General features: G+C 44.2%; 1 protein-coding gene across 4 annotated transcripts in view; it reads right to left on the bottom strand.

The window, feature by feature from the left end:
• The window catches only part of plekhm1 (pleckstrin homology domain containing, family M (with RUN domain) member 1), a 350,418-nt gene that overhangs the window by 242,710 nt on the left and 82,158 nt on the right, over nucleotides 1-25,550 (bottom strand). For 3 of the 4 annotated variants that reach the window (XM_028818598.2, XM_028818599.2, XM_051918904.1), the window contains exons 8-12: nucleotides 24,339-24,484; nucleotides 23,836-24,029; nucleotides 14,390-14,453; nucleotides 14,053-14,210; nucleotides 1,524-3,413 (exon numbers count right to left, since the gene is read on the bottom strand). In XM_028818598.2, coding sequence (XP_028674431.1) covers nucleotides 3,305-3,413; nucleotides 14,053-14,210; nucleotides 14,390-14,453; nucleotides 23,836-24,029; nucleotides 24,339-24,484 — 671 coding nt within the window. In that variant the 3' untranslated portion in view covers nucleotides 1,524-3,304. Of the gene's footprint in view, nucleotides 1-1,523; nucleotides 3,414-14,052; nucleotides 14,211-14,389; nucleotides 14,454-23,835; nucleotides 24,030-24,338; nucleotides 24,485-25,550 lie in introns of those variants that run through there. The other variant, XR_007933443.1, reaches the window with a different exon arrangement.

Raw genomic sequence — 25,550 nt, 5'->3', positions numbered from 1 at the left:
TCTCCTCCCATCCTCAGGTAACAGGATCAGCACCAGCAGTCAACAAGTTTCACTTCCCCTTGTGCCAAGAAATCATGGAATGTGATGCTAACTTTACCTGAACAATCTCAGTGCCACCACTACTATAGGTGGTGCAATGAACGTTAACAGGTAGGCCCAACCCACCTATTGGGTCATATGACTAGGGTGGGCAGATAGCATTAGACCACATTAATTCTTTGGGGTCAATGGTGGGAGCCTTCCGTCTTGCCCTGGATGTTTAACTCTCGAGGCAAGCAAACTGCACTGAAGAAATCCAGAAATGGACTCCAATGCCCATCAGCAGAGCATTTACTTATCGGTCTTCCTCTTTTCCTTGTTTCTTCAGCTCTTCCAAACAATACTGTTTGAATTTTATCAGTCCGTGCGTTTGCTTGCACTTCAACGACCCGTTTTTTCACACCCTTATTAAGATGTACTGCAGATTCCTCCACAAGTAACGTGGTTTCTTGGCCATGTAAACCCTTAACCCGGGTTACAGTTTGGTATTTTGTGTGTTTGTTTTGCAAACTCTTTCAGCAGCCACAGGTAGCTGAGGTAGAAGACAAACGTTCGGGCGATCGCATTACTCCTTCCCCTGGTTGAAGTAATCTGTCTCAATATTTCAGAAATCTTTAAAATTACATTGACGAGCTGAACGTACAGAAGTTAAACTCAGCATAACAATCGCGGGAGTAGTGGCGGGGGTAACGCGTTAAAAGTTAACGTGCGTCACGTGGTTCGATTGATACCCAAAAGCAATTCTCATTTTATCACAGTAACACTGGCTGCGTTATTATAATCCGAGCAGCCCTGGGCGTAAGGCAAGAAGCACAGCAAAGCAGAAAAGAGGGCGCTGCGCTCAATCCGGCGACAAACGTATTCATAAAACACCAGTTTGGTTAAAAGTATTCATAAAAGAAGTCGATGACAGGCTTCAGGCTTGTGTTCAGAGTCTCCGTGTCTGATGATGACGTTTGTTTTGGACGTTGGAGTGTCCTGCTAAATGAGAACTCCAGAAGATCAATTTATGAATTTTTAAGAAACTAGAATTACTCGCATTGTGTGTAGTGAATGTGCCGTCCAATCACTGACACTTTCCTCGCTTTGTTCCTCTCCATGTCACTCCCATTATTTTTCTACCGCACCTCATTTCAATTTAATGACTTCCGTCGACTTTCGTCAGAGTCCAAGACGCACTGCCGTTGGATTCCCACCACGAAGCATCTCAGTCTGAAGATCTGTGCTGCGGTGAACCTGCAAGACCTGACTAATGGAGCTCCTCCAGTGAGCTCACGCCTTGGGAAGACCTCCTCCGAGCCGACCACCGTACATAAAGCAACACAGGGGATGATGGCACGCATGCGGCGGTCATTTTCAGTTCGGCCTTTGCACTGACGTATTTGCTCTACTTGCTATTCCGATCCTCTGTGTGACGTTCATCAAACTTCACTGCCAGCCTATGAGACGTGAAAAGGAGAAGGACATGTGACTTGACACACAGCTGTAGAAGACAATAGAAAGTTTATTTGTGTAGACCATAAATGTAAAACTCTTTAAAAAAAAAAAAAAAAAAACAGACACACACACACAAACACACACTCGAACACAACAGACACAGGGACAGCCGTGCACCGATTAGACGTCACACCGATCTTCTCACAACATGCGTACTGAACGGTCGGAGACAAACAAGTGCAGCAGAAAAGAACTCCAACAGGACAGTGCAGTGACCCTTCACAAGCAAGTCGAGACCCCCCTAAGTCTGAAGCCGCTGGAAATGAGGTGGACAATTACAAACAACGAGACGACGACTATAAATTTGGCTCAGTGACCACCGAAGGGCCTGGAGTGGCCCACCTGGATCCTGACACACTCACACACACTCACACATGCAGGAGAATTTCAAGTCCAGTAGGCCAACAGCCTTTCGACGTTTTCATCGTTAAAGGTAAATCTGCGCACGTACAGCTCCGGTACTCTTTTTGGCACATCAGATAAGAGATTTACATGCTAAACATTTATATTATCAGGAAATGCATTTCACTATTAATAAAAAAAAATATATATATGTCCATATAAACAAGTCAAGGCACCGTAAATGGCTCCCACAAAAGTCTAAATAAATATTTTTCTGACGTCTTCACGCCCGAGTGCTCCTGAGTGTGCGAGAGAAACTATTTGTATGGTACAGCGAGGCCACGTGTTGTGATCTTCATGTACATAAAGATAATTTAAAAAACAAAAAAAAAATTTGAACATTAAAATCAGTTCGAGTAAACGTCTTCATTTTGCCGTTTCCGGCCGGGAATGCAGAAAGTGGACTGACGAACAGCCGCATGCCGGAATGGAAGACTTCATCTCTCCTAAGGTGGCGAAAGGCAAAAGTTTTCTCTTCATTTAGCACCAAATGTGATCTTGGCATGAGAGGTCGGGTTAAATGATTTAATGAATCGTGGCAAAAAAAACAAAGAAGCTCAAGTCGTCCAACAGTCTCTGCTCGGGAAGCAAAGAAAGGTTCCCAAGTTTGTGTTTGGCACCTTATGGAGAAACTTCATGGTGTGAGGAAATTTCAAGAAGGTTCTTAATGTGTGAGATGAAGGCGACTGCTACACAGACACAGCGAAGTGAAATGGTGGCAGACCCCAGAGCAGAGCAACGCTCCGTAAACTGACGCGCAAGACCAAAATGTGCAGAACAAGCTGCTCATCAGGCTCCTGCAGCCACAGTTCGAGTTCCGACGCTCTGATTTACTCCCGATGGTCTACAACTGGTATAAATAGAAATGTGGGAATAAACAAAAGAGAAACAAAACTCCGGATATTGTAGCTCTGCATGAAAGTTGTGACCGCCTGCCCGCTGCATTTTGGATTTCCTGCTTGAATGACGATTCAAATGTGACTTGACTTGGGGGAATGGCTGAGGGGGAGACAGAATTTGCGGAGCTGTGGTGCGTAACGATTATCAAACAGTAATAGGGGGTAGAGGGGGCAAAGAAGAGCAGAGATGGCGTCTCAGTCCGTCCTCCGCCCCAACATGAGTCAGTCAGTCTCAATGCAAAGTGCTACTCAGAAATCCAACACAGTCACGTCAGCTCTCCAGTCCAGAGCAAAAAAAATAAAAAATGGCCGTCCAGATGAATCGCACAGCACAGCTGGGCCTCTCAGTGCCAACCCCACGTGTGAGGAGTTTGGCTTCCTGATATCTGTGACAGTCCAGTTTGCTGCGACACAAGGCTTGAAGCGGTCCTCATGTTTGATAAAAGGTGGTCCGGTCCCCCTGCCCTCTAGTCTTGTAGCTCCCGCTCCAGGTACCTCAGCCGCCGCAGGCAGCGGGGACACGGGGTGGATGGCGTTTTGCAAGAGGAGTGGAAAACGGCCTTGCAGTCCTTACACCTGAACAACAACAAAAAAAGAAAGAAAGGAGACAGGCCCGTTAGTACCCTTCCCAAATACAGATGGCAATTTCTGTGCTTGTGACGCCCCAGGACGTCTGTAGTCACCACCGAGATGGACCTGCAGCGAGTGAGGAGACGGGCAAGAAATTTTGTTCAACAGTAAAGTGGACACCGCAAACTAAAGTGTCCCAAAGTCCGTTCCGATCGGACATTCAATAAACAAGTGCATCAAATTGTGCTTTCAAAACCAGGGTCTTGAGGGGTCACCTGATAATAAATAAACGGGTGTGTTTAAAAAACCAATCAAATCCTCGCATTGTCCGCCAATTCAGGACTCCAATGCTGAATTCCCCCTTGTGTAGGCGCCACATTCCTGTCTGCCACCTCAGTCAGTGCCCCGCACCTCACCCAACTAATTCCTTGAAATGAATGGCACTACTCATCGGACCCTCCAGCAGCCTCCCTCCACTCCCATCTGCTCAAAGAAAGAAAGAAAGAAAGAGAGAGAGAAAGAGAAAGAAAGAAAGAAAGAAAGAAAGAAAGAAAGAAAGAAAGAAAGAAAGAAAGAAAGAAAGAGAGAGAGAAAGAGAAAGAAAGAAAGAAAGAAAGAAAGAAAGAAAGAAAGAAAGAAAGATTATTAATCCCAAGGGGAAATTCCATTACTCCAGCAGCAGCATACTGATAAAGAACAATATTAAAGAGTGATAACAATGCAGGTATAACAGACAGACAATAACTTTTTATAATGTGAACATTTTCCCCCCGCAGATCCCTAGCCTCAGAACCACCACTCCACCCAGAAGGAGTGAAACCTGCTGAAATTCTCTCAAGGAGAGTGAGAACTGCAAGACTCGAACACAAAGGTTTCAAGTGGGAAGAACAAGTGTCACTGACGGAAACTCAATCTGGTTGACCATCAACATAGGGCATACAAACCCACATCGATTTTCTAGATAGATAGATAGATACTTTATTAATCCCAAGGGGAAATTCAAATACTCCAGCAGCAGCATATTGATAAAAAACAATATTAAATTAAAGAGTGATAACAATGCAGATATAACAGACAATAACTTTGTATAATGTTAACGTTTATCCCCCCGGTGGAATTTGAAGAGTCTCATAGTGTGGTGGAGGAACGATCTCCTCAGTCTGTCAGTGGAGCAGGACGGTGACAGCAGTCTGTCGCTGAAGCTGCTCTTCTGTCTGGAGATGATCCTGTTCAGTGGATGCAGTGGATTCTCCATGATTGACAGGAGTCTGCTCAGCGCCCGTCGCTCCATCACAGATGTCAAACTGTCCAGCTTCATGCCTACAATAGAGCCTGCCTTCCTCACCAGTTTGTCCAGGTGTGAGGTGTCCATCTTCTTTATGCTGCCTCCCCAGCACACCACCGCGTAGAAGAGGGAGCTCACCACAACCGTCTGATAGAACATCTGCAGCTTCTTATTGCAGATGTTGAAGGACGCCAGCCTTCTATTGAAGTATAGTCGGCTCTGTCCTCTATTGCACAGAGCATCAGTATTGGTAGTCCAGTCCAACTTATCATTCAGCTGCACTCCCAGGTATTTATAGGTCTGCACCCTCTACACACAGTCACCTTTGATGATCACGGGGTCCATGAGGGGTCTGGACCTCCTAAAATCCACCACCAGCTCCTTGGTTTTGCTGGTGTTCAGGTGTAGGTGGTTTGAGTCGCACCATTTAACAAAGTCCTTGATGAGGTTCATATACTCCTCCTCCTGCCCACTCCTGATGCAGCCCACCATAGCAGTGTCGTCAGCGAACTTCTGCACGTGGCAGGACTCTGAGTTGTATTGGAAGTCTGATGTATATAGGCTGAACAGGACCGGAGAAAGTCCAGTCCCCTGCGGCGCTCCTGACCACAATGTCAGATTTTATGGAGAGAGATGGTCTTTCATGTGATCCTGAAGTCAAGAGAGGTCATAACATGACCTGAGCTATGAGGCATCAAATAACAAAAGACACGGACAGAACAAACACCACAAACTAGCATGAAGTCAATTAAATACGAATCCTCACGCTCAAAGAGGACCAGTCTTGGGGCTGCACACTGGGATTAACAGCCCAAATCCAGGGGTGCCAAGCGTGTAGAGACCCAACTCAAAAAAGACTCAAAGCTTAAATTACTGCCATACTGAAAACATACATGAAGGGTCTGAACATGTCTAGGAATGACAGATTTAACTTTTTGATTTTTAATTAATCTGCAAACCTTTCTGGTCACATGTCCCGATTGGATTATCGAGTGTAGACTAATGGGCAAAAATGGCAAACTTATCAATTTCAAAATGAAAATGACGACAAAATAAAGTGGGCAGAAGGTGAGGGGGGGGGGGGGGGGGGGGGGTTAGCGGTTCTGCAGACTTTCTGAATCCACAAAACAGACGAGAGGAAGCTCTGCTTCGAGTAAGGCCAGCGTATTGTGGAGGAGGCCGATGTTCTCTCATCCATGTGTATCCTTGCGTTTTCATTTTCCTTTCCTTTTCTGGTTGGGCAGGACTGGGCGACTTCCTGCGCTTTCCTCTTCTTGCCTCTTGTGAGCACACAACACAACTTCCAAGCAGATCATGAAGTCACCACAGCTGTAGGGAAAGGACACAGCAAAGCTGGCGGGTGGTGAAGCTGCGTGAACACACGGGTAGTGGGGGGCGCCGAAGTCAAGTCACAAACAACAAGAGGAGTTACTTGCTTCATTTAAAACAAGCAATGTCAGAACAATGGAGTCGACGTCTGAAGAATGTTTTTTCTGCCCATTCAGCCCCCCTTGGCCTCATCTCGGGTCTTTTATGGCTGTCAGCCATCTATGAGACGAAACATTTCACATTTAATGAATCTTCCCTCTGCCTACAGGTGCAACATTTCATGATTCAGTTCCGTCAATGTGCAGGCCAAACCCGTCACACACGTGCGATTAGGAGGGAGCTGAACAGACCAAGTGGAGGTAATTACCTGCCAGGCCAGGGGGTGGCGGAGTGCTCTAAACCTATTTCTGTTATCTCTGCAGACCAAATATGGGTAAACCTGCCTGATTTAACGTCACTCCCGGTTCCGGCACCCAGAAAGACATCACTTCCAGTTCTGGTGGCCAATATGCCATCACTTCCGGTTCCGGCCTATAAAGACTCCGCATCCCAAAACCTGATCAGTTCAGTCTTGAAACTCAAACCAGCCACATCTCTTTCGTTTTCAATACCATGGACAATATACGGGTGGCTGCCCTAAACCTTTTCTTTGTGTGTTGAAACTACTTCTTTTACACCCATAAGGCCTGTATATCGATTTGTGCTGAAGGCGGAGTTATGGTTTGTGTCACTGAGCCAAGTGTGCCAATGCTCTCAACTGAACGTCACTGAGCTTTACCGAAGCTACAGCTGTTACGAGACTCCGTGGCTTCACTTTGTACAATTATTAACACCGTTCAGTTCACCCCCCATATTGCAATTCTTCACCTTAACACATGCAGATATGTTCAGAGGGTACCTGCTGTGTTTAGTCCTTCAAACCCGAGCCTGTGATCTGAGCTGTGGTCATTGGATGCACTAAATGCAACGGTAAATCAAAAGGGCAATTTGAAAATGATGTGGTAAACGCAACAAACAGAAGCTGACGCAATGCAACACATTCGCGGTGGCTTATGGGTAGTTCAGACACACATCGCAGCACTCTGTGGTTAGTCTAGTTGAAGCCAAGCTCAAATGAACCTACGGGAGGCACCATTGTTGAGCAACACTCCGTAGTGAGATGTCTTTGGGGAGAGGTTGTGAAGCCTGCTGAAATTCACCAAAGGATGTTGGCTTGTGCAGATCAGTACGCTGTCTGGGTGCCCATCCTGCTCTAACTTAAGGGAACCCAAAGTCCTCATGCACTACGGCAGGTGCAGATCCACAGCTGATATTTAAACAACAGTGGGCAACGGAATCTGTCTTTCTCCTCTGATGAAGGTGTTCAGAATTCATTCAGAAAGCATTCCAGGAGAAGGTGGGAGCAGAGGATGCCATCATCTAGATGCTACACCACTTGGACAGAGGCAGTGGTGCAGTAAGAAATATGTTTCTGGACTTCTCTAGCACCTTCAACACCATCCAACCTCTGCTCCTTAGGGACAAGCTGACAGAGATGGGAGTAGATTCATACCTAGTGGCATGGATCATGGACTATCTTACAGACAGACCTCAGTATGTGCATCTCGGGAACTGCAGGTCTGACATTGTGGTCAGCAGCACAGGAGTGCTGCAGGGGACTGGACTTTCTCCGGTCCTGTTCAGCCTATATACATCAGACTTCCAATACAACTCGGAGTCCTGCCACGTGCAAAAGTTCGCTGACGACACTGCTATCGTGGGCTGCATCAGGAGTGGGCAGGAGAAGGAGTATAGGAACCTAATCAAGGACTTTGTTAAATGGTGCGACTCAAACCACCTACACCTGAACACCAGCAAAAACAAAGAGCTGGTGGATGATTTCAGGAGGACTAGGCCCCTCATGGACCCCGTGGTCGTCGGAGGTGACTGTGTGCAGATGGTGCAGACCTATAAATACCTGGGAGTGCAGCTGGATGATAAATTGGACTGGACTGCCAATACTGATGCTCTGTGCAAGAAAGGACAGAGCCAACTATACTTCAATAGAAGGCTGGTGTCTTTCAACATCTGCAATAAGATGCTGCAGATGTTCTATCAGACGGTTGTGGTGAGCGCCCTCTTCTACACGGTGGTGTGCTGGGGAGGCAGCATAAAGAAGAGGGACGCCTCACACCTGGACAAACTGGTGAGGAAGGCAGGCTCTATTGTAGGCACGGAGCTGGACAGTTTGACATCTGTGGCAGAGCGATGGGCACTGAGCAGACTCCTGTCAATCATGGAGAATCCACTGAACAGGATCATCTCCAGACAGAGGAGCAGCTTCAGTGACAGACTGCTGTCACCGTCCTGCTCCACTGACAGACTGAGGAGATCGTTCCTCCACCACACTATGCGACTCTTCAATTCCACCCGGGGGTGTAAACGTTAACATTATACAAAGTTATTGTCTGTTATATCTGCATTGTTATCACTCTTTAATTTAATATTGTTTTTTATCAATATGCTGCTGCTGGAGTATTTGAATTTCCCCTTGGGATTAATAAAGTATCTATCTATCTATCTAGAAAATTGATGTGGGTTTGTATGCCCCATGTTGATGGTCAACCAGATCGAGCTTCCGTCAGTGACACTTGTTCTTCCCGCTTGAAACCTTTGTGTTCGAGTCTTGCAGTTCTCACTCTCCTTGAGAGAATTTCAGCAGGTTTCACTCCCTCTGGGTGGAGTGGTGGTTCTGAAGCTAGGGATCTGCACTGGTAATTGTAAAGCTGCTGGTTCAAATCCCGTAAACGCCAAAAGTGACTAATTCATTGGGCCCTTACCCTGAGATTGCTCCATCCTAGGTATGATGCTAATCTACATCCAGCCCTACATGAAGGTCCTCCAACCTGTTGGGAAAAACCTGGGGGTTGGTGGCAGAATTGGCACTCCGGCAACCATAACAACCTCCCACTGTTCCAATCCATCTGAACTGGTGCTGAGGCGTCACCCATTGCATGGCTGCACTCGGGTCCTAATCTGGGGTCCTAACTTGGTATGTCATGTGGTGGGTGCAGCAATGTGCTATATCAGCACCAGCTCCGAACGTCTCTCTCCCACTCCTTCTGTCCAAAGACATTTCACTACGGCATCCATGTTCATTTGACCTTGGCTTCAATTAGTCTGACAGCATGCGTTCGAACTCCCCATCAGCCATTGTGAACGTGTCGCATTGTGTCAGCTTCTATCCGTTGTGGTGACTGTGTAATTGTCAACTCGCCTTGACTTTTTGACTTAACTCTTGTATATTCACTTGACCGACGTCTCATCAGTGCTTTAGAAAATATCAGAAAATGTACAAAAGGGAAGAAGCAACATATTAACACGTGAAACTGAAAACGAAATCAAGCTATTTTTATTTACACCACAAAAGGATGTGCATTTCCTGACCACCTGTGCTGCGTGTTTTTAATGTTAACGATGGTAAAATGAACCCACTCTTATAAAAGTGCTCTTCTGTGGAACACGTGCTGTGTCTCAAAGAGGCATTTGTGCTGTGGCTTCGGCATTCTGTGGTGACTGCACCCTTAACCCCAATGAGCGTCTCCCAGGCTTGTAATTCTATGCAAATCCGGTTAAGCCCGAGTACCTCACAGGGACAGTGGTATTGTTCACATGTGCAGTGTGAGTCCTGCACAGCACTTGGACAGTATTCTGCTGCCATCTAGTGGATAAAATAACATCATGAATATTTATATGTGTTTTGCTGCTCTATGGTAACTCATCAATATTCATGAAGGGGGCAGCGCCTTCAACCAAAAACACACAATAGTGTGCACATGAAGAAATGTAGATCCAGTTTTAGAACAAACTGAAACTGAACCATTGGGAGGATCACGGTTTGAGAAGTTTAAAAAAGTGGCATTCACAGTGTCATACGGCATGGCAAAGCCGAGAGCTCAGATAAAGCAGCCAATAGATAGACTTTACAGTGTATGTGTATCAACAGTTCTGGGCTGTGGAGCAGATTCATTGGAAATGGGAAAATTTGATTCGGAATACAAGCATTTCTGTTCACAAGTCACTTTATGGAACAGATTAACCTCGTGAACCGAGGTTCCACTGTACTTACTGATGGAAAAATACCTGTATTGTCGTTGTTGTTATTATCCCAGCAGCACTGGGTGTACGGAGTGAAGCACACGTATCGGTAGGCCGTTCCTTCGCAGGGCTCAGTCGCAAAGTCAAGTGGAAAAAGAGTGCGCTGAGTGCAATCAAGTAACAGAAACCTATAAGCAGAGAGGCAGCTTGACTAAACATATTTATAAAACGCAAGAAAACGATCACAGGCGTCAGGCTTATTTTCGGTTTCACGATGGCTGATGATAATGTTTAACTCTCTTTTTGTTTTTTTGGCACCTTTTAATGATTTCGGAGCATTTTGCCTAAGGAGAACTCCAGACGATTTATGGATTACTAAGAAAGCAGGGTTCTTCTTTAACTGGGTGTAACCAGAAAATGAAAAAACTTTTTGATAATTGTGATTTATTAGCTTAATGCAGCTGAAAGTAAGGACAATTCTGTCAGGCAGGGATTTTGGTTGATTAAAGCAGGCCTGACCCATCAAGATCAGGCAGAGGCCTCGAATGATTAGAGCAGATAGCAGAAAAGTTGCTATGTGGGTCTTAGAAGAGGAGGAGGAGGTTAGGAGCACACACTGATATGGCGCATTGCTGCACCCACCACATGACAAACCAACTCAGGATCCCAGATTAGGACCCGAGTACAGCCATACGACAGATGACACCTCAGCACCACTAGTTCAGATGGAATGGAACAGTGGGAGGTTTTTAATGGTGGCTGGAGTGCCAATTCTGCCACCCACCCCCAGGTTTTCCCTGCAGGTTGGTGGGCCTACATGTAGGACTGGATTAACGTCATACCCGGAACGGAGCAATTGCGGGTTAAGGGCCTTGCTCAAGGGCCCAACAAAGTAGAGTCACTTTTGGAGTTTACAGGATTCGAACCGGCAACCTTCCGATTGCCAGCACAGATCCCTAGCCTCAGAGCCACCACTCTGCCATTTCTTAGAAGACCACAGACCAAAATTAACAAAGCTCAGATGGTAGTTACTCCATACCTGGAAAGTTTCATAAAAAGCTCAGCTAATATGCAAAATGAGTCAGTTATTTATAATGGAGAGGAACCTTCTAGAAGCCACCTGCAAGAAGAAGGCCGCCTTGCACTCTGCCGAATGGGGTGCACATTCATCAGCATTCAACTGAAGAACTGGATGATGACTCTGCTGTTCCAACGGCTTCTCTCTGGCCTGGATGTGTATGTATAAATGACTACACTACACTGCATTCTGGGAGTGAAAGCTGCATTTTAAAGCATATTAAACATATTTATATCTCCGTTTGTGCCATATTTCTCTTGTCTGACTATTTCTGGCTATACGGTTGTGAGACATGGATGCCATCCAGTGACCTGAGATGAAGACTGGACTCCTTCATGTGTGTCTCTTCAGAGAATCCTTGGGTACCACTGGTCTGACTTTGTGTTGCTCACGGAGTCCCGAATGAGGCACATGACCTGCATTGTGAGGGAGCGTCCGTTACGGCACTACAGCCATGTGGCGCGATTCCCATTGGGTGATCCAGCTTGTAGGGTCCTCATTGTTGGGGATCCAAGTGGTTGTCCATGTAACACCTGGCTGCAGCAGACTGATGGTCATTTCTAGAGGGTGGGACTGGACCTCCCTGGCCATCAGACCTTACTTTTACTCTATGTTAACTAGTGTTCCATAATTCTATTTTCTAATTTATTTGGTCTTTTTTCCTCTTTCTTCATTATGTAAAGCACTTTGCGCGTCCTCATTTGTATGAAAATGTGCAATATAAATAAATGTTGTTGTTGTTGGGGGTTGCCAACTGGGATCCCGAACTGTTACGTTATGAAGTTGGTGCGGCAATGCTCTGTACCCCTGCATGCTCACCAACTTGACTTGACTATTTCTGCCATGGTTACTGAAGGGGTACACATAAGGTTCAAGTATGACCCCCATTCTCTTGATTCACTAACACAATGTCTAACCTGTATCTCAGAATGGATGAATAGTAACTTTCTCAAATTAAATAAAGAGAAAACCAAAATCTTAGTGATTGGCAATAATGGATACAATGAGGCTATTAGATATAAACTGGATGCATTAGGATTAAAAGTCAAAACGGAGGTAAAAAGCTTAGGGGTAACCGTTGACTGTAATCTAAATTTTAAATCGCATATTAATCAGATCACTAGGACAGCATTTTTTCGCTTAAGAAACATAGCAAAAGTTAGACCTCTTATATCATCGACAGATGCTGAGAAATTAGTTCACACATTTGTTTTCAGTCGGCTAGATTACTGTAACGCACTCCTCTCAGGACCACCCAAAAAAGACATAAATCGTTTGCAACTAGTGCAGAATGCAGCTGCTAGAGTCCTTACCAGGAAAAGAAAATCTGAACACATTTCTCCAGTTTTGATGTCACTACACTGGTTACCTGTGTCATTCAGAATTGACTTTAAAATTCTTCTTATGGTTTATAAAGCCTTAAATAATCTTGCCCCATCTTATATATCAGAATGTCTGACGTCTTATATTCCAAATCGTAACCTCAGATCCATAACTGAGTGTCTCCTTAGAATTCCAAGAGCAAAACGTAAAAGAAGTGGTGAGGCGGGCGGCGTTCTGCTGTTAGGCACCTAAAATCTGGAATAGCCTGCCAGTAGGAATTCGCCAGGCTAATACAGTGGAGCACTTTAAAAAACTAATGAAAACACATTACTGTAACATGGCCTTCTCATAACTTCACTGTAATTTAATCCTGATACTCTGTATATCCAATTCATTATAATAACTATTCATTCAAAATCTGTACTAACCCCTACTCTCTCATCTGTTTCCTTTTCCGATGTCCTTTTGGTGGTGGCTTGCGCCACCACCATCTACTCAAAGCACCATGACATTCCAACAGTGATGGATGGATTAAAAGCCAGAAGTCTGTATGACCATCAGCATCAAGTGACTCCATGAGAACCCTAACTACAAAGAGGACTATTTCATTTATGTTAGGAAGAATGCCCAGAGGGGACTGGGTGGTCTCGTGGCCTGGAACCCCTACAGATTTTATTTTTTCTTCAGTGGAGTTTTTTTTGTTTTGTCTGTCCACCCTGGCCATCGGACCTTACTCCTTTTCTATGTTAACTAATGTTGTCTTATTTTAATTTTGTATTTTGTCTTTTATTTTTCTTTTCTTCATTATGTAAAGCACTTTGAGCTACTTTTTGTATGAAAATGTGCTATATAAATAAATGTTGTTGTTGTTGAATTTCAATAAAGAACACAATCCCAGGGAGCAAGCGCCCCCTACTGGACACACTGGGTTACCAACCTTAAACCCGATTATGTGTGTGCATGTGAACGCTCTGGGCCTAAAGCCAAGGCTGCACTTTAAGAAAATCCGTTTATCATTTGATTTGTATCTGTACTGATTTTTTCTTTCCTATGCAGCACCATTCCTCTTCTCCCCAGACCTTATCATTAACTTTGCAGTGAAGCAGCCCCTTTTCACGACTAATAACAGGCCCTTTTTCCCCACAAGGCGTATTTGAAGATAAGGAGCTTTACTGCTGTTTATGCTTGCGTTGTGTGCTGTGGTCTCCGGCAAGCCTAAAGACGTCACTGTTAAGGTTAACACCAGCAATAATAAAGATCACAGTGCTGCCTCATTCTCAAACCACATTGACCAATGTGAACAGCACACAGGGTGGGCTTCAGATGCAGTTTAAGCAATCGCAGGGGTCACTGCTGCATGCAATTTCTATGATGTCGAATGGTCGAGTTCATACTCCCCTGTGGTATTTGTGGGCGTAGAAGCTCCATGTAGCTGTAACAGAGCAGAAGCTGGCACAACCGCGGACCTGCCAGTGCAACTGCCACACTTTCCAAAACTGCTCACTTTGTTCCTCTAGCTGGCACTGAGATGTCATTTAAGTTTAACAGCTTACCGGGTGGTGGCTTCAAACTCAAATGGGAAGATGATGTCGCTGTGGTTGCACATCTGGCAGATGAATCCTCTTTGGAAACAGAGATCACATCCATACACGTGATTGGAAGCTGTCTGAATAAGAGACTGGAGAAAGACTTCATACTGGCCTTCTGCCACCTGGAAATAAAAGGACACAGAGGCAGCTCCTGTCACACCAGCAAACTTGGAAAGATACGGGTCAGCATACGGCATTCATACACAACCCTCAGCAACATGGCAGGCCTAAAAGCAGGCTGCAGATGCAACATTTCCTTTCAGCAGCAACTGTGTTAGCGCACTCAACGCTCGCATCATACCTCTTCAAGGTCGGCAATGCTGTACAGGTGAGCAGATTCCAGCAAGTAGGTCCTCTTTTCCATCCTGCGAAAACAAAACACAAAAGAAAATACAACTTCAAACGATAGCTCCTTTTCGTTTGTAGTGTGGAAGAAAGATGTTCTCCTGAGCACATTGTACTCTGTGTATTTGGTGACTAAAAACTTTCATTTCAGCAATGCTTGTAAGCCCTGTTACAAAGGCTATTGAACTGACAAAAATATATTGTGCAAGGGCTCAACAAAATCAGTTTCTATATGATTCAAACTGTTTTCTTGGTTAACTTCTTCAAAGTAAATGAGACAGGGTGAAGAAGTCACAGGGTCGCAGGGGGTACGTGACATTTGTCTTTTGGCCAATATTGGAGACTGTAAGAAAATGCTTAGTTAGAGATATAAGAAAAAGCTTAGCTTTTATATATTGTTTTAAGGAACTAACCGTTGTTGTTGTTGTTTTGCAGTACTTGTGTAATTGAAATCACAAGACAAAGCGCTATAAAAACTTTGGGATACCCTGGCCGGGGGGCAGATGAAGGGCGGTGTCCTAGGACTGCGCTTCTCTGTCATTTTACCTTTGCCTGGTGTGTTTGAATAAAAGATTTTTTACTAACTTTAATTATATCTCTCTGTCTTCAGTCACGAGAAACGACACCATAGAAAAAGTGTCCACAGTAGCTCCTAGTTGGTGGACCAAGCTGCCCATCACCTCCCGAATTTCTGAATCCCTCAATGAATTTAAGAAGCGTTTGAAGACCCTCTAATCTGTGAATACCCACCAAATTGTTAAAAATGTTTTTTTTCCTGTTGACATCTGCTATTATTGTTAAATTGATATTTGTTTTTTCACTATGCTAGATTTATAGATCTTGACTTGGGCCAATCAACTTTTATAACCCGTCTTGCCACATTTGGTCAAAAGCAGACCCCCAGTAGCCTGATGTCACTCGATTATGTTGACCTCCTTTTTGCACAGTAAATCGCTTTGGGTAAAAGCGTCTGCTGAGCAAATACATGCAAATGGAATCTTTGTGTAAAATGTGTACAATTTAGACAGACTCCACATATATATTTAATGTAAATGATGTAATGTAATGTAAATTCTCAGACTGTCACCACAAGCGGAAGCCTGAACACATCACACAATCCTTTGGTTCACGTCTCGCTTCACGTGAGGCGCCATGTCAAGTACAGAATCTGCCAGACTGCTAGCACAACTTTCTGCATTAAACCAAAAGCTATAAAACCTTTAAATTGACGGTTTACAAAATATATCTGACATTTTGATAATGCATGAATGAAGAAATCAAAAAATACCTAAAAAGAGACAACTCAAGCACTTCAAAGGACCGTCTCAGACGGCCACCATCAGCTTCAGAACAATCTGCTGTTGGACTGACCGGTGTGCTCCGGACCACTTCACATGTCCAATTGTGGCGCTGCAGAGGGGTAACGTGTTACATGCTGATCAGTGCACATAAGTAGGAGTGTGGTATAGCAGGTCCACCGCTCACGTCAAGAGGCCAGTTTTAAATAAATCGCCGTGCTTGCAGCTTAGCGAGGGGGCGTGGTGGTCGAGTGGCTGAAGCAGTTCCAGGGGGATTCGTGGTGTGGGCGTTTCTCACCTAAGTGCACAGGTCAGAAGTGGTCTGCATCCGTAATAGTTCCCAGGGGCTGCTGATTGCCACAGCTGCCACGTCCTCATCATAAATAGAAGCGCGAGGCGGCTAGGGGGGCAAAAAAAAAAAAAAAAAAAAAAAAAAAAAGAGAAGAGGAAAAAAGGAGATTAAAGAGAAAAGAAGGAGAGAGAGCCAGAGCAAGTGAGCGAGACAGTGGACAGTGAGCCCTAGCAGTGGTGTTTGGCCGACACTCGGTGGGGCAGAAGGAAGCGGTTGCTTCCAGCTGAGCGAACAAAAAGCTGGAGTGACCGGGGTTGAAGGACGGCTTGCTGCGTAAGGCCAAGATGGCAGCGTGAGTTGTGGAGTCTTGGGAAGGTGAGCCTCAGCGTGAGAGACCTGGCCGTTGAGGAACGCAAGTCTCAATCCGGTAAGGAAGCCGCATACGGAGCCAGGGAATGGAAGGCAACCGGACAGTTCAGAAGGTCAGTTGCTGAGAGGGCGACTCTCCTGTTGCGGGGCCCAGACTGGAGAAGCAGGAGAGCCACCAGATAAAAGAAGACACCGGCTTGTTTTTTAGAGAGACTGCTTCCTGCATTGCTTAAACCTCGTTTTAAAGGATTCATTTATTGTTTTTAACCTCCACTAGTTATGGATTATTTATTTATTTAACTCTTTCAGGGCTGATGTTGACAATGCAATATACTGTATACGCTGCCATTCATTATTATATTCTGTAAGTGCCTGGAGCATGGGAAAGGCGCTATATAAATAAAATGTATTATTATTATTATTTTGTCAAAATTTCAGGGGTAGAGGACGGTAATCGGCTGTAAGCTGAGACAAAACTCGCCCTTACTTTTTAGATCGACTCTCTTTGCTTGAAGGAAAGTTACGTAGCTTAGTTGATTTGACCTCGATTCCCTGCGCGTGCAGGAGTAGCGGAGAGCAAACAGCCTCAAAAATGGCATCAGCATCTGGGGAGACTAAAGCAAATGTTCAAAGCAAAAATACTCCATGGACGTTTTCTATATTGTCGCTGAATCAGACTGACTTTGATGCAGGTGACCTGGAGATGGAGATCAAAAACGAAATTGAGGTACCAGCATCAGCCTATTGGTCCCCAGTTGATCGTGGTGCTCAACGCGTTCGTGTAGCTGATACGCTTACAGCAGCGTTCGCCTAGGAGGACCATTTATGATGACAACAGGTGCAAACCATATTGTGTCACACAGCGACTGCCACTGTCGCCCACCTGACCGCCATGCATTCCTGCTGGCCATCGAGCTGCCCTTGCGCAGCTACTGCTGCCAGAGATGCCAAACAGGCGCCAACAGCAGCCACAGCACATAGCGACAGGACGTTTTATGTTGATTTCTGTGCGAAACCAGTGCATTGTGTGCTGTTCAGAAAACTCCGGTTTTCGGAAACAATGATTTGAAGCACTGCACTTTATTTAATTTGGAAACTGTTATTTTGTTGTTGTTGTTTTTAATAAAAGCACTTTCCACTTTTGCACCATCCCTTTGCTCCATTGTTGTGCCTCACTGCCGAGCTCATCGGTAACATTACCGACGGTGAAGGGTTCAAGGGCTCCCAGAAGCTGAAAGGGAGCGTGGAGCGAACCTGCATCGTCACAAAGACCACACAGACCCGACCAAACCCCTAAGCTCTAACCCACCCGGGCCATGTGACATCATCCTGTTGGCTGTTTACACAGAAAGCAGTAAGACCACCAGGGAGCTTCTCCAGTAACTCGGGTAAAGAATCAGGTAATGGAAAAAGACTTAAAAGGCATTGAGAATTCAGACATACGACCCCCCCCTGAATCTACAATGGAGATGTCATCAGCAGAACTCAACAGCCGAGCAAATAATGAATGCTGGTCAGGGAAGCAGGGACAAATCTGTGACGTCTCGCCACTGGCCACTGAGATGGGAGAAACACAACAATCGATCAAGCTGGGCATCATGAGAGGGTGGTGAGGAGGACGCCATGTTTGGGAACCAAAAAAAAAAAAAAGGCGGCCAATAAAAATATGTGGGAGCCATGAAAGGGGCAAAAACGGAGCGGTTTGGAATAAATGGACTGAGCCCAGTGTAAAACTTTATGAAACCTGTTGTGGATTTCATTTCAAAATAAATGCTCCAAACTCACCGTGCAAAGGGTTTGAGGTGTGTAATATGTTTATGTCTTCAACGGAGTACGGCAAGTGAAACATTTCAATCCACTCTTAGGCCAGGTTTATACTTCACGCGATGCATGCTCCAGCATGTGTTGTACTGTTCATACTTGCGTGCGTACTTTACGTAAATCTGGAGGAATCCAGCAGGTGGCAGTGCAAGATATCATCACGGTCAGAACAGGTTCGGCTTCACTGCGAATTGTGAATTGCCTGGAACTGCCATTAAATTCCGATGACACCGTACTGCAATATCTCTGAAAAGGATGTTTTATGATTAAATCCATCAATCCAGAGATGTGTCCATTCCAGCAAGCATTGGGCACGAGGCAGAAACAATCCCTAGATGGGGCATCAGCTCATCACAAGGTGAATACAAGCACACACACACTGGCGTCATTTTAGTGTCACTGAATCTGCATGTCTTTGGAAGGAAACTTGTGAGCCCACCGTGGAAACCCAGCAGAAAAACATGCAAACTCCAGGCAGGGAATTCCAGCGACGTGACTCCCTGCGAGACAGCAGTGCTGCCGTGTCACCCCATATGTGTAATTATTAACAGTATTCATTATTTAAATGAAATTAACGATTTATCTGTAAAGTGTAACATAAATATTTTAATGCATTTCATCATGAAAGTGATATCAAGTATACATTTAAGGATTCTAAATGTGCAGAGAGTTGGAATATCATGCACTTAATGTGTTCTGTATGCTGATCTACAGCTGTTTGCCGCTGCTGTCAGGTCAGGAGGAAGACCTAGAAAAAAAAGACGACACAAAAGACGGTATGTGAGACTTTTAAAATGAGTCGTGTCATTACGATCGGGAACATGCAACACTTTAAAATAAAAACACCACGAATGCATCTGTATGTCAGCATTTTGCTTCACCACATCGAACCATTCATCAAACAGGATGATCTCCAGACAGAGGAGCAGCTTCAGCGACAGACTGCTGTCACCATCCTCCTCCACTGACAGACTAAGGAGATCGTTCCTCCGCCACACTATGCGACTCTTCAATTCCACACAGGGGGGTAAACATTAACATTACACAAAGATATTGTCTGTTATACCTGCATTGTTACCACTCTTTAATTTAATATTGTTTTTATCAGTATGCTGCTGCTGGAGTATGTGAATTTCCCCTTGGGATTAATAAAATATCTATCTATCTATCTATCTATCTATCTATCAATCAATCAATCAATCAATCAATCAAACATCGAAGCGCGCACATCGATCCTGTAGGATCCGCAAAGTGGCTTTCTGTCACATGTCGATAGTAACCAGAGACTCTGACGTCACATTCCGATTTATATCACACTGTGCCCCCCGACTTTTCGCTGGTACTGCAACTCACGCACGCGTCGTTTTAATTTCTGAGGACCTGCTCAGAGGACGTGTCAAATGAACACTAGGAATGCGAAGAAGCCATGATGCGGCCGCGTAAACGTTCTGAGCGTGAAGTATAAGCGAGCCCTTAGCAGACAAAGACATTGCAAAGTTTCTATAAACTCTGATAAAAAGTACATTTATTTATTTGGCCAACGCCTTTATCCAAAGTCGACCCACAACATTTGAGATAAAATTTGGTTACATTTCTTTTGGCAATTGGAGCACAGGTGGGTGAAGTGACTTGCTCAGGGTCACAGAGTGTCAGATTTGAACCCACAGCCTCAGGGTCTGAAGTCCAAAGCCTTAACCACTGCACCATACTGTCTGCCAGAATCAAAGATCCACCACCGTATTTCACAGCGGAAACAAGACACTTTTTTATGCATATCTACTCCAAATCCACTTCTAGTGTTTGAAGCTAAAAAGCTCTATTTTGTCTAATCTGACCACATTGAAAGTTCAAATAAGGTTTGGCAAACTGTTAAGTGCTTGGGTTGGTTTTTATGCTAACAGTGAAGGATTTCTTATCTGGCATCCCTCCCAAACAACTTGTGGTTATGTAGGAGGCATCTGATTGCAGCTTTCGAAATATTTTCACTCCAAGACCCAACAAATACCTGAAATTCTCCAGTTCTGATCTTTTGTGATTCTTTGGCCACTTGAACCATCCTCCTCAATCTGCATGGGGTCAATACAAATACATATATGAAGTAATTAATCATCCAACAGGCCATGTAAAGTAACTGGGAAACCTAAAGTAATCAACTTGTCACATGAATCAAGTTTCAGGTGCGGCTGGTCTGTTCTATAATCACTATATTAATAAAACAACAAAAGTTCTGCTGGTGTCCAGGCGTAATGTCATCTGGTGTCCACAAGAGGGCTGGAATGGCCAATGAACAAATACAACAAGTGACAAAGAAAACGAAGAAAACGGGACGCATGGACTAGCAAATCTGCTGAACAGAGGTTCCAAAATGCACATCGTGGTCAAACACGTACTAAGCAGGCATTTCACTGTGCTATTTACAAGTATGCAAGTACACAAAAACAGATTATACCTGTACATATACAGTATAACAATAATATATAATCTCCATAGGTCTCATCGCAATCTGATTATTTGGGTGTTCACCTACCAAGTAACACTTGTGGTAGGTTGGCAAACATCTGCCATGCCCTCTCAGCTGCAAGAAGCAAATCATAGACATGTAGTAACTGCTTCAACGACCAATTAACGTAAAGGGATGCAAAGGTGCGTACACCTGACAAGTGCCAAATACGGCAAAACACCTGACATGTACACTTTGTATTATATGGCAAGTAATGTACAACACATACACATGATCGATCGATGACAACAACAACAGTATTTATTTCTGTCGCACATTTTCATACAAACAATGTAGTTCAAAGTGCTTTACATGAAGAAGAAAAGAGAAAAAAGACAAAGTAAGAATTAAAATAAGAGAACACTAATTAACAGAATAAGAGTAAGGTCCGATGGCCAGGGAGGACAGAAAAAACAAAAAAAAAAACTCCAGATGGCTGGAGAAAAAAAAAAATCTGCAGGGGTTCCAGACCATGAGACCACCCAGCCCCCTATCAATGGATAGAAAGGCACTATATAGGATAGATAGATATAGATAGATAGATATGAAAGGCGCTATATGATAGATATGAAAGGCACTATATGATAGATAGATAGATAGATAGATAGATAGATAGATAGATAGATAGATAGATAGATAGATAGATATGAAAGGCGCTATAAGACAGACAGACAGACAGACAGACAGACAGATAGATAGATAGATAGATAGATAGATACTTTATTAATCCCAAGGGGAAATTCACAAAGATAGATAGATAAGAATTCTTTGCATTTATATAGCACTTTTCTCACTACTCAAAGCACTCAGTAATTGCAGGTTAAGGGCCTTGCTCAAGGGCCCAACAGAGCAGAGTCCCTATTGGCATTTACGGGATTTGAACCGGCAACCTTTCGATTGCCAGTGCACATCCCTAGCCTCAGAGCCACCACTCCGCTAGATAGATAGACAGATATGAAAGGCACTATAATAGACAGACAGACAGAAATATTTATGAATGGAGGTGAAGGTCTGTGATATGGTTTGCATATTTGTAGCTGGAAATCCACAAAGGGAGGAAATGAATCACGTATCTTAAAATAGTTTTAAATAGTAAAGATATCAAAGTAGTGCACAAGCCTACAAACACGCTGCTCAGAGTCCTTTTTAATGCTAAAAGCAAGAAATCAGCAGCAGAGACATGGAACGCAGTTTATATCACACCGTGTAATGTGTGTCCAGCAGTATACGTGGGGCAAAAATCAACAACACTTGCCACACGTATACAGGAACATAGTAATGCAGTCAGAAGAAAGGTCCCGGGATCTCTGATTTACACATATACAAGTTCAACCGGACACATGTTCAACTGGGAGTCAATTCAAGTCTAAGACTAAAAGTGCCAGAGAGCCGGCTGAAACGCAGCTATCTAATGAGAATGCCGTTAAAATACATTTGGACATGAGCCCAGCATATGTAGGCTTGATAAGAAGAATATGCAAATAATAAATAGGACTTTGTGACCAACAATTTCTGAATCCCACCTTGTAACCCCCCCCAATCCACCTATTCTCCCCTCCATATTTGCTACATATTGTAATTGATTCCTGTAAGTCTAATCATTTTCCTCTGATGATGATTCCTAGTAGGAATCAAAAGCTTAGGAATAAAAAACTATTTTAAGATCTGTGATTCATTTGCTCCCTTTGTGGATTTCCAGCTACACATATGTATTATATATTTTATATATTTGTATATTCACACACACTATATAATATATACAAATTATTTGTCACAAACCCAAAACCCATCTTCAAGTATAGTGGTGGCAGCATCACGGGGTGGGATCTTAATGGGGTTCATTACCAGAGACTGGTTGGCTTGTCAAAATGGACAGAGCAAAATATGGAGAGATGTTGAAGGAAAAACTGTGTACAGTCTACAGAGGTCCTCACACTGGGACAGCAACTTGTATTTCAACATACCCTGCACAGTCACTTTTTCTAAGACCTGGTCCCAATTACTGCATCTTCCTTTAAAAACCACAGACTTTTGTTCCCATTTTAGCCTTTTGTCCATTTCTACACCAGCGTTCCCAACTGACAAAAAATGTTTCTGAAAACGCTCAGCAGAGCTGAGCTGGAGAGTTTTGAAGATGGAGGCGTGGTGCGGTTTTATGTCCTATGAAGCAAACTCAAAGCTGCAGAACTTTGGTAATTCTGAACAAACGCAGCTACAGTCTCATTCTCTGATTGGTCACCCATACTCTAGCGTAGCGGGCACAGAAGAGTTGCTTTCCATGGCGCTTGTTTGTATTTTGTGCAATTTTTAGAAATTGTGGTCAAGCGACTACTCACACTGCAGGATAACAGTCGGCAGTCGTTTATGTGCTCAGACAACATGAGTATGTTTAATCCGAATGAAATGCCACCACGTGGGTGATCAGACTACATGTGTCCAATGTACGCTCACTATGCTTAATGCAAAATGAATTTTTATGATGGCGACATTAGAAAATCTACTTGCAAGACTGCTCACTCTACAAGACAGCCGATTGTAATTGATGACACACAGAAATTCTTCTGATTATACAGCAGCCCAAGTCGTAAGGTGCCATCAGTCATTGTAACTCCTCTCATACTACATGTGAAACAACAGCCAGTGAAGCCAAAGATGACTCAGGGGGAAAAAAAAAAAAAAAAAAATAAAAAAATAAAAAAAAAATCGGGCTTTAAATCATTCCAGAATCATACAGCGTATGCCCAGTAGAAGACGTCTATGCTGCCCACATGCCCAGTGTAAGTTGACAACCACGCCCCACGTGTTATCGGTTGTTTGAATTTTGTTAACAATGTGAAACTGCTAGTGTGGGCACAGACTGTTTGTTTAAAAATTCCATTTGTAAATGAAAACCTAGCAGTGTGGCCGTACCCTCAGTCCTCCCTTACGTGACCAGTGGCACTCGCAGCCATTTCCTTAAGTAGGGTTTTTCACGCCCACTTTTTGAGTACAGTGCACTGGCCTGATGGTGGTCCCCACAAAAAGCATGATAAAATAAATATTACTTGTGTGAAGTCTAACCACAGCTTGATTTGTTGTTCACAGAAGACAGCACATGAAATCAACATGGCAGGATTTCTTACTTGGCCTGCATCTTCTTCATGGCGCCGCTTCGACAAGTCATCAGGTAGTCTCCCAGCAACTTCAGCTTCTGGCGGCTCTCGTAGATACTGGCCAGCTGCTCGGTGTGGTCATACAAGCTGGGGTTCACATTCTCGATGTTTATCAAGGGTTCGAACTGAATTTGGGCAAAGAACTCCACAGCTTGTCTAGACACCTGAATGAAAGAAAGGGGGGGCATGTTCACTTTTAAATCTCTACCACCAGACCCCTTAGACCAGAGCAAAAAACCACCAAAGGGAAAAAAAAAGACATTTGTAACAGGAGTGGTGGCAATAACAAGAACAGCCAGCAGGGGGAGTAACGAGCCCCCCCAACCCACCCTCAGCCTCCAAAAGACGCTCTGAAAGACTCGGGTACAGACAGACAGCACTACCAGGGACCTTAAACTGAATCTGCAGGCTCCGCGCCCACGGCTTCCAGATTTGGTGTTTCTAAGCCCCTCGCCCAAGCCTCCCACACTCACCACTCTCTTCTGCAGGTCCCAGTTGTGAATGACTCTCGAAGGTATGATGGCCTCGTCATCCTGGTGGCACGAGTCACAGTAGTACTGCCCAGAGAACTCGCACAGCTTTGATATTCCAAATGAAATCCCAACCTGTCGGGGGCAGCCTTTGAGACAGAAAAGAGACAGAGGTGAGCAAATGACATGAACCTTGGAATACTGAAAACGAAGCAAAATGGGGCTTCTTTAAACTCCGAATGCAGTGCTGGTCCTGGCAACTCACAGCATAGAACTCCACATGGCTGCCCGCAGAGTCCCTTAAAGCAACTGATTGCGATTTTTATGATTTTAGATGTTAACATGGCAAGCTAAACACATAATTGCTGGTTGGCGGTCTCTTGTTCATCTGAGCAGCTTCGTTGATACACTGCAAGCCTGCAATGTAAGTGGTGGGCCGATTATGTCAGTGCCTTGAAAGGCAGCTTACACTTTGGGTGACCTAAAACACAAACATGGAGCTCCTAATGGCAGTATTGTTAGTTCATGTAAATGGGACCGAGAGTGCAAGTGGCACAGGCTTGGCATGAGGTGTTGAATTTGGTGCTCTAGGCTTGCCAGCTTTGTAAAGGATAACTGTGGCATTTTTCAAGTCAAAGTCACTTCTTCACAAACACAGTATGTATGCATTTACCATGTGAAACAGTTTATTATAATAAAGTTAAGCGCTTTCTATAAATTTAAAAAAATAACTTGCCCACTCTGGCGCTTTACAACGGACAGCTCATTGACAGCTCTGTTTGGTGGACTCTCAGGTGGGCTTCAAGTGGAAAAGGACAAACTGATTGTAATGGCCGACACCACACACAGATTTAATCCTGCTTAGCTGGAAGAATTCAAACTCTTCTGCTGCATTCCATTTACTTCAGAAGTTGGATGTCTGGGTTGGAATGACGTCACACCCAAGCTGACTGAGTTCTAATAAAAAATTTGGAAAACCAATGTGGACTGATGTGTCCAAGAAAACCTCTGCTGTGCTTACGCCATTGGAACAAACAGCAGTTGATAACAATGCATTCCACAAACCACAGCAACACGTCCACAGACAGACGTTGGACGACAGTTTGTGGGCGGCTGATTTAATGAGACACAAATAGACTAAAGAGCTAATAAACACTACAGCTTTCACTAAAATTTGTGGTGTGTGTGTCATGATTTTGGATTGACGTCTGTAGT

Source organism: Erpetoichthys calabaricus, chromosome 14 (genome assembly GCF_900747795.2).
Source record: "Erpetoichthys calabaricus chromosome 14, fErpCal1.3, whole genome shotgun sequence".
NCBI lineage: Eukaryota > Metazoa > Chordata > Cladistia > Polypteriformes > Polypteridae > Erpetoichthys > Erpetoichthys calabaricus.
The sequence above is the reverse complement of the archived record's forward strand: the minus strand, read 5'-3'. Positions and strand labels throughout refer to the sequence as shown.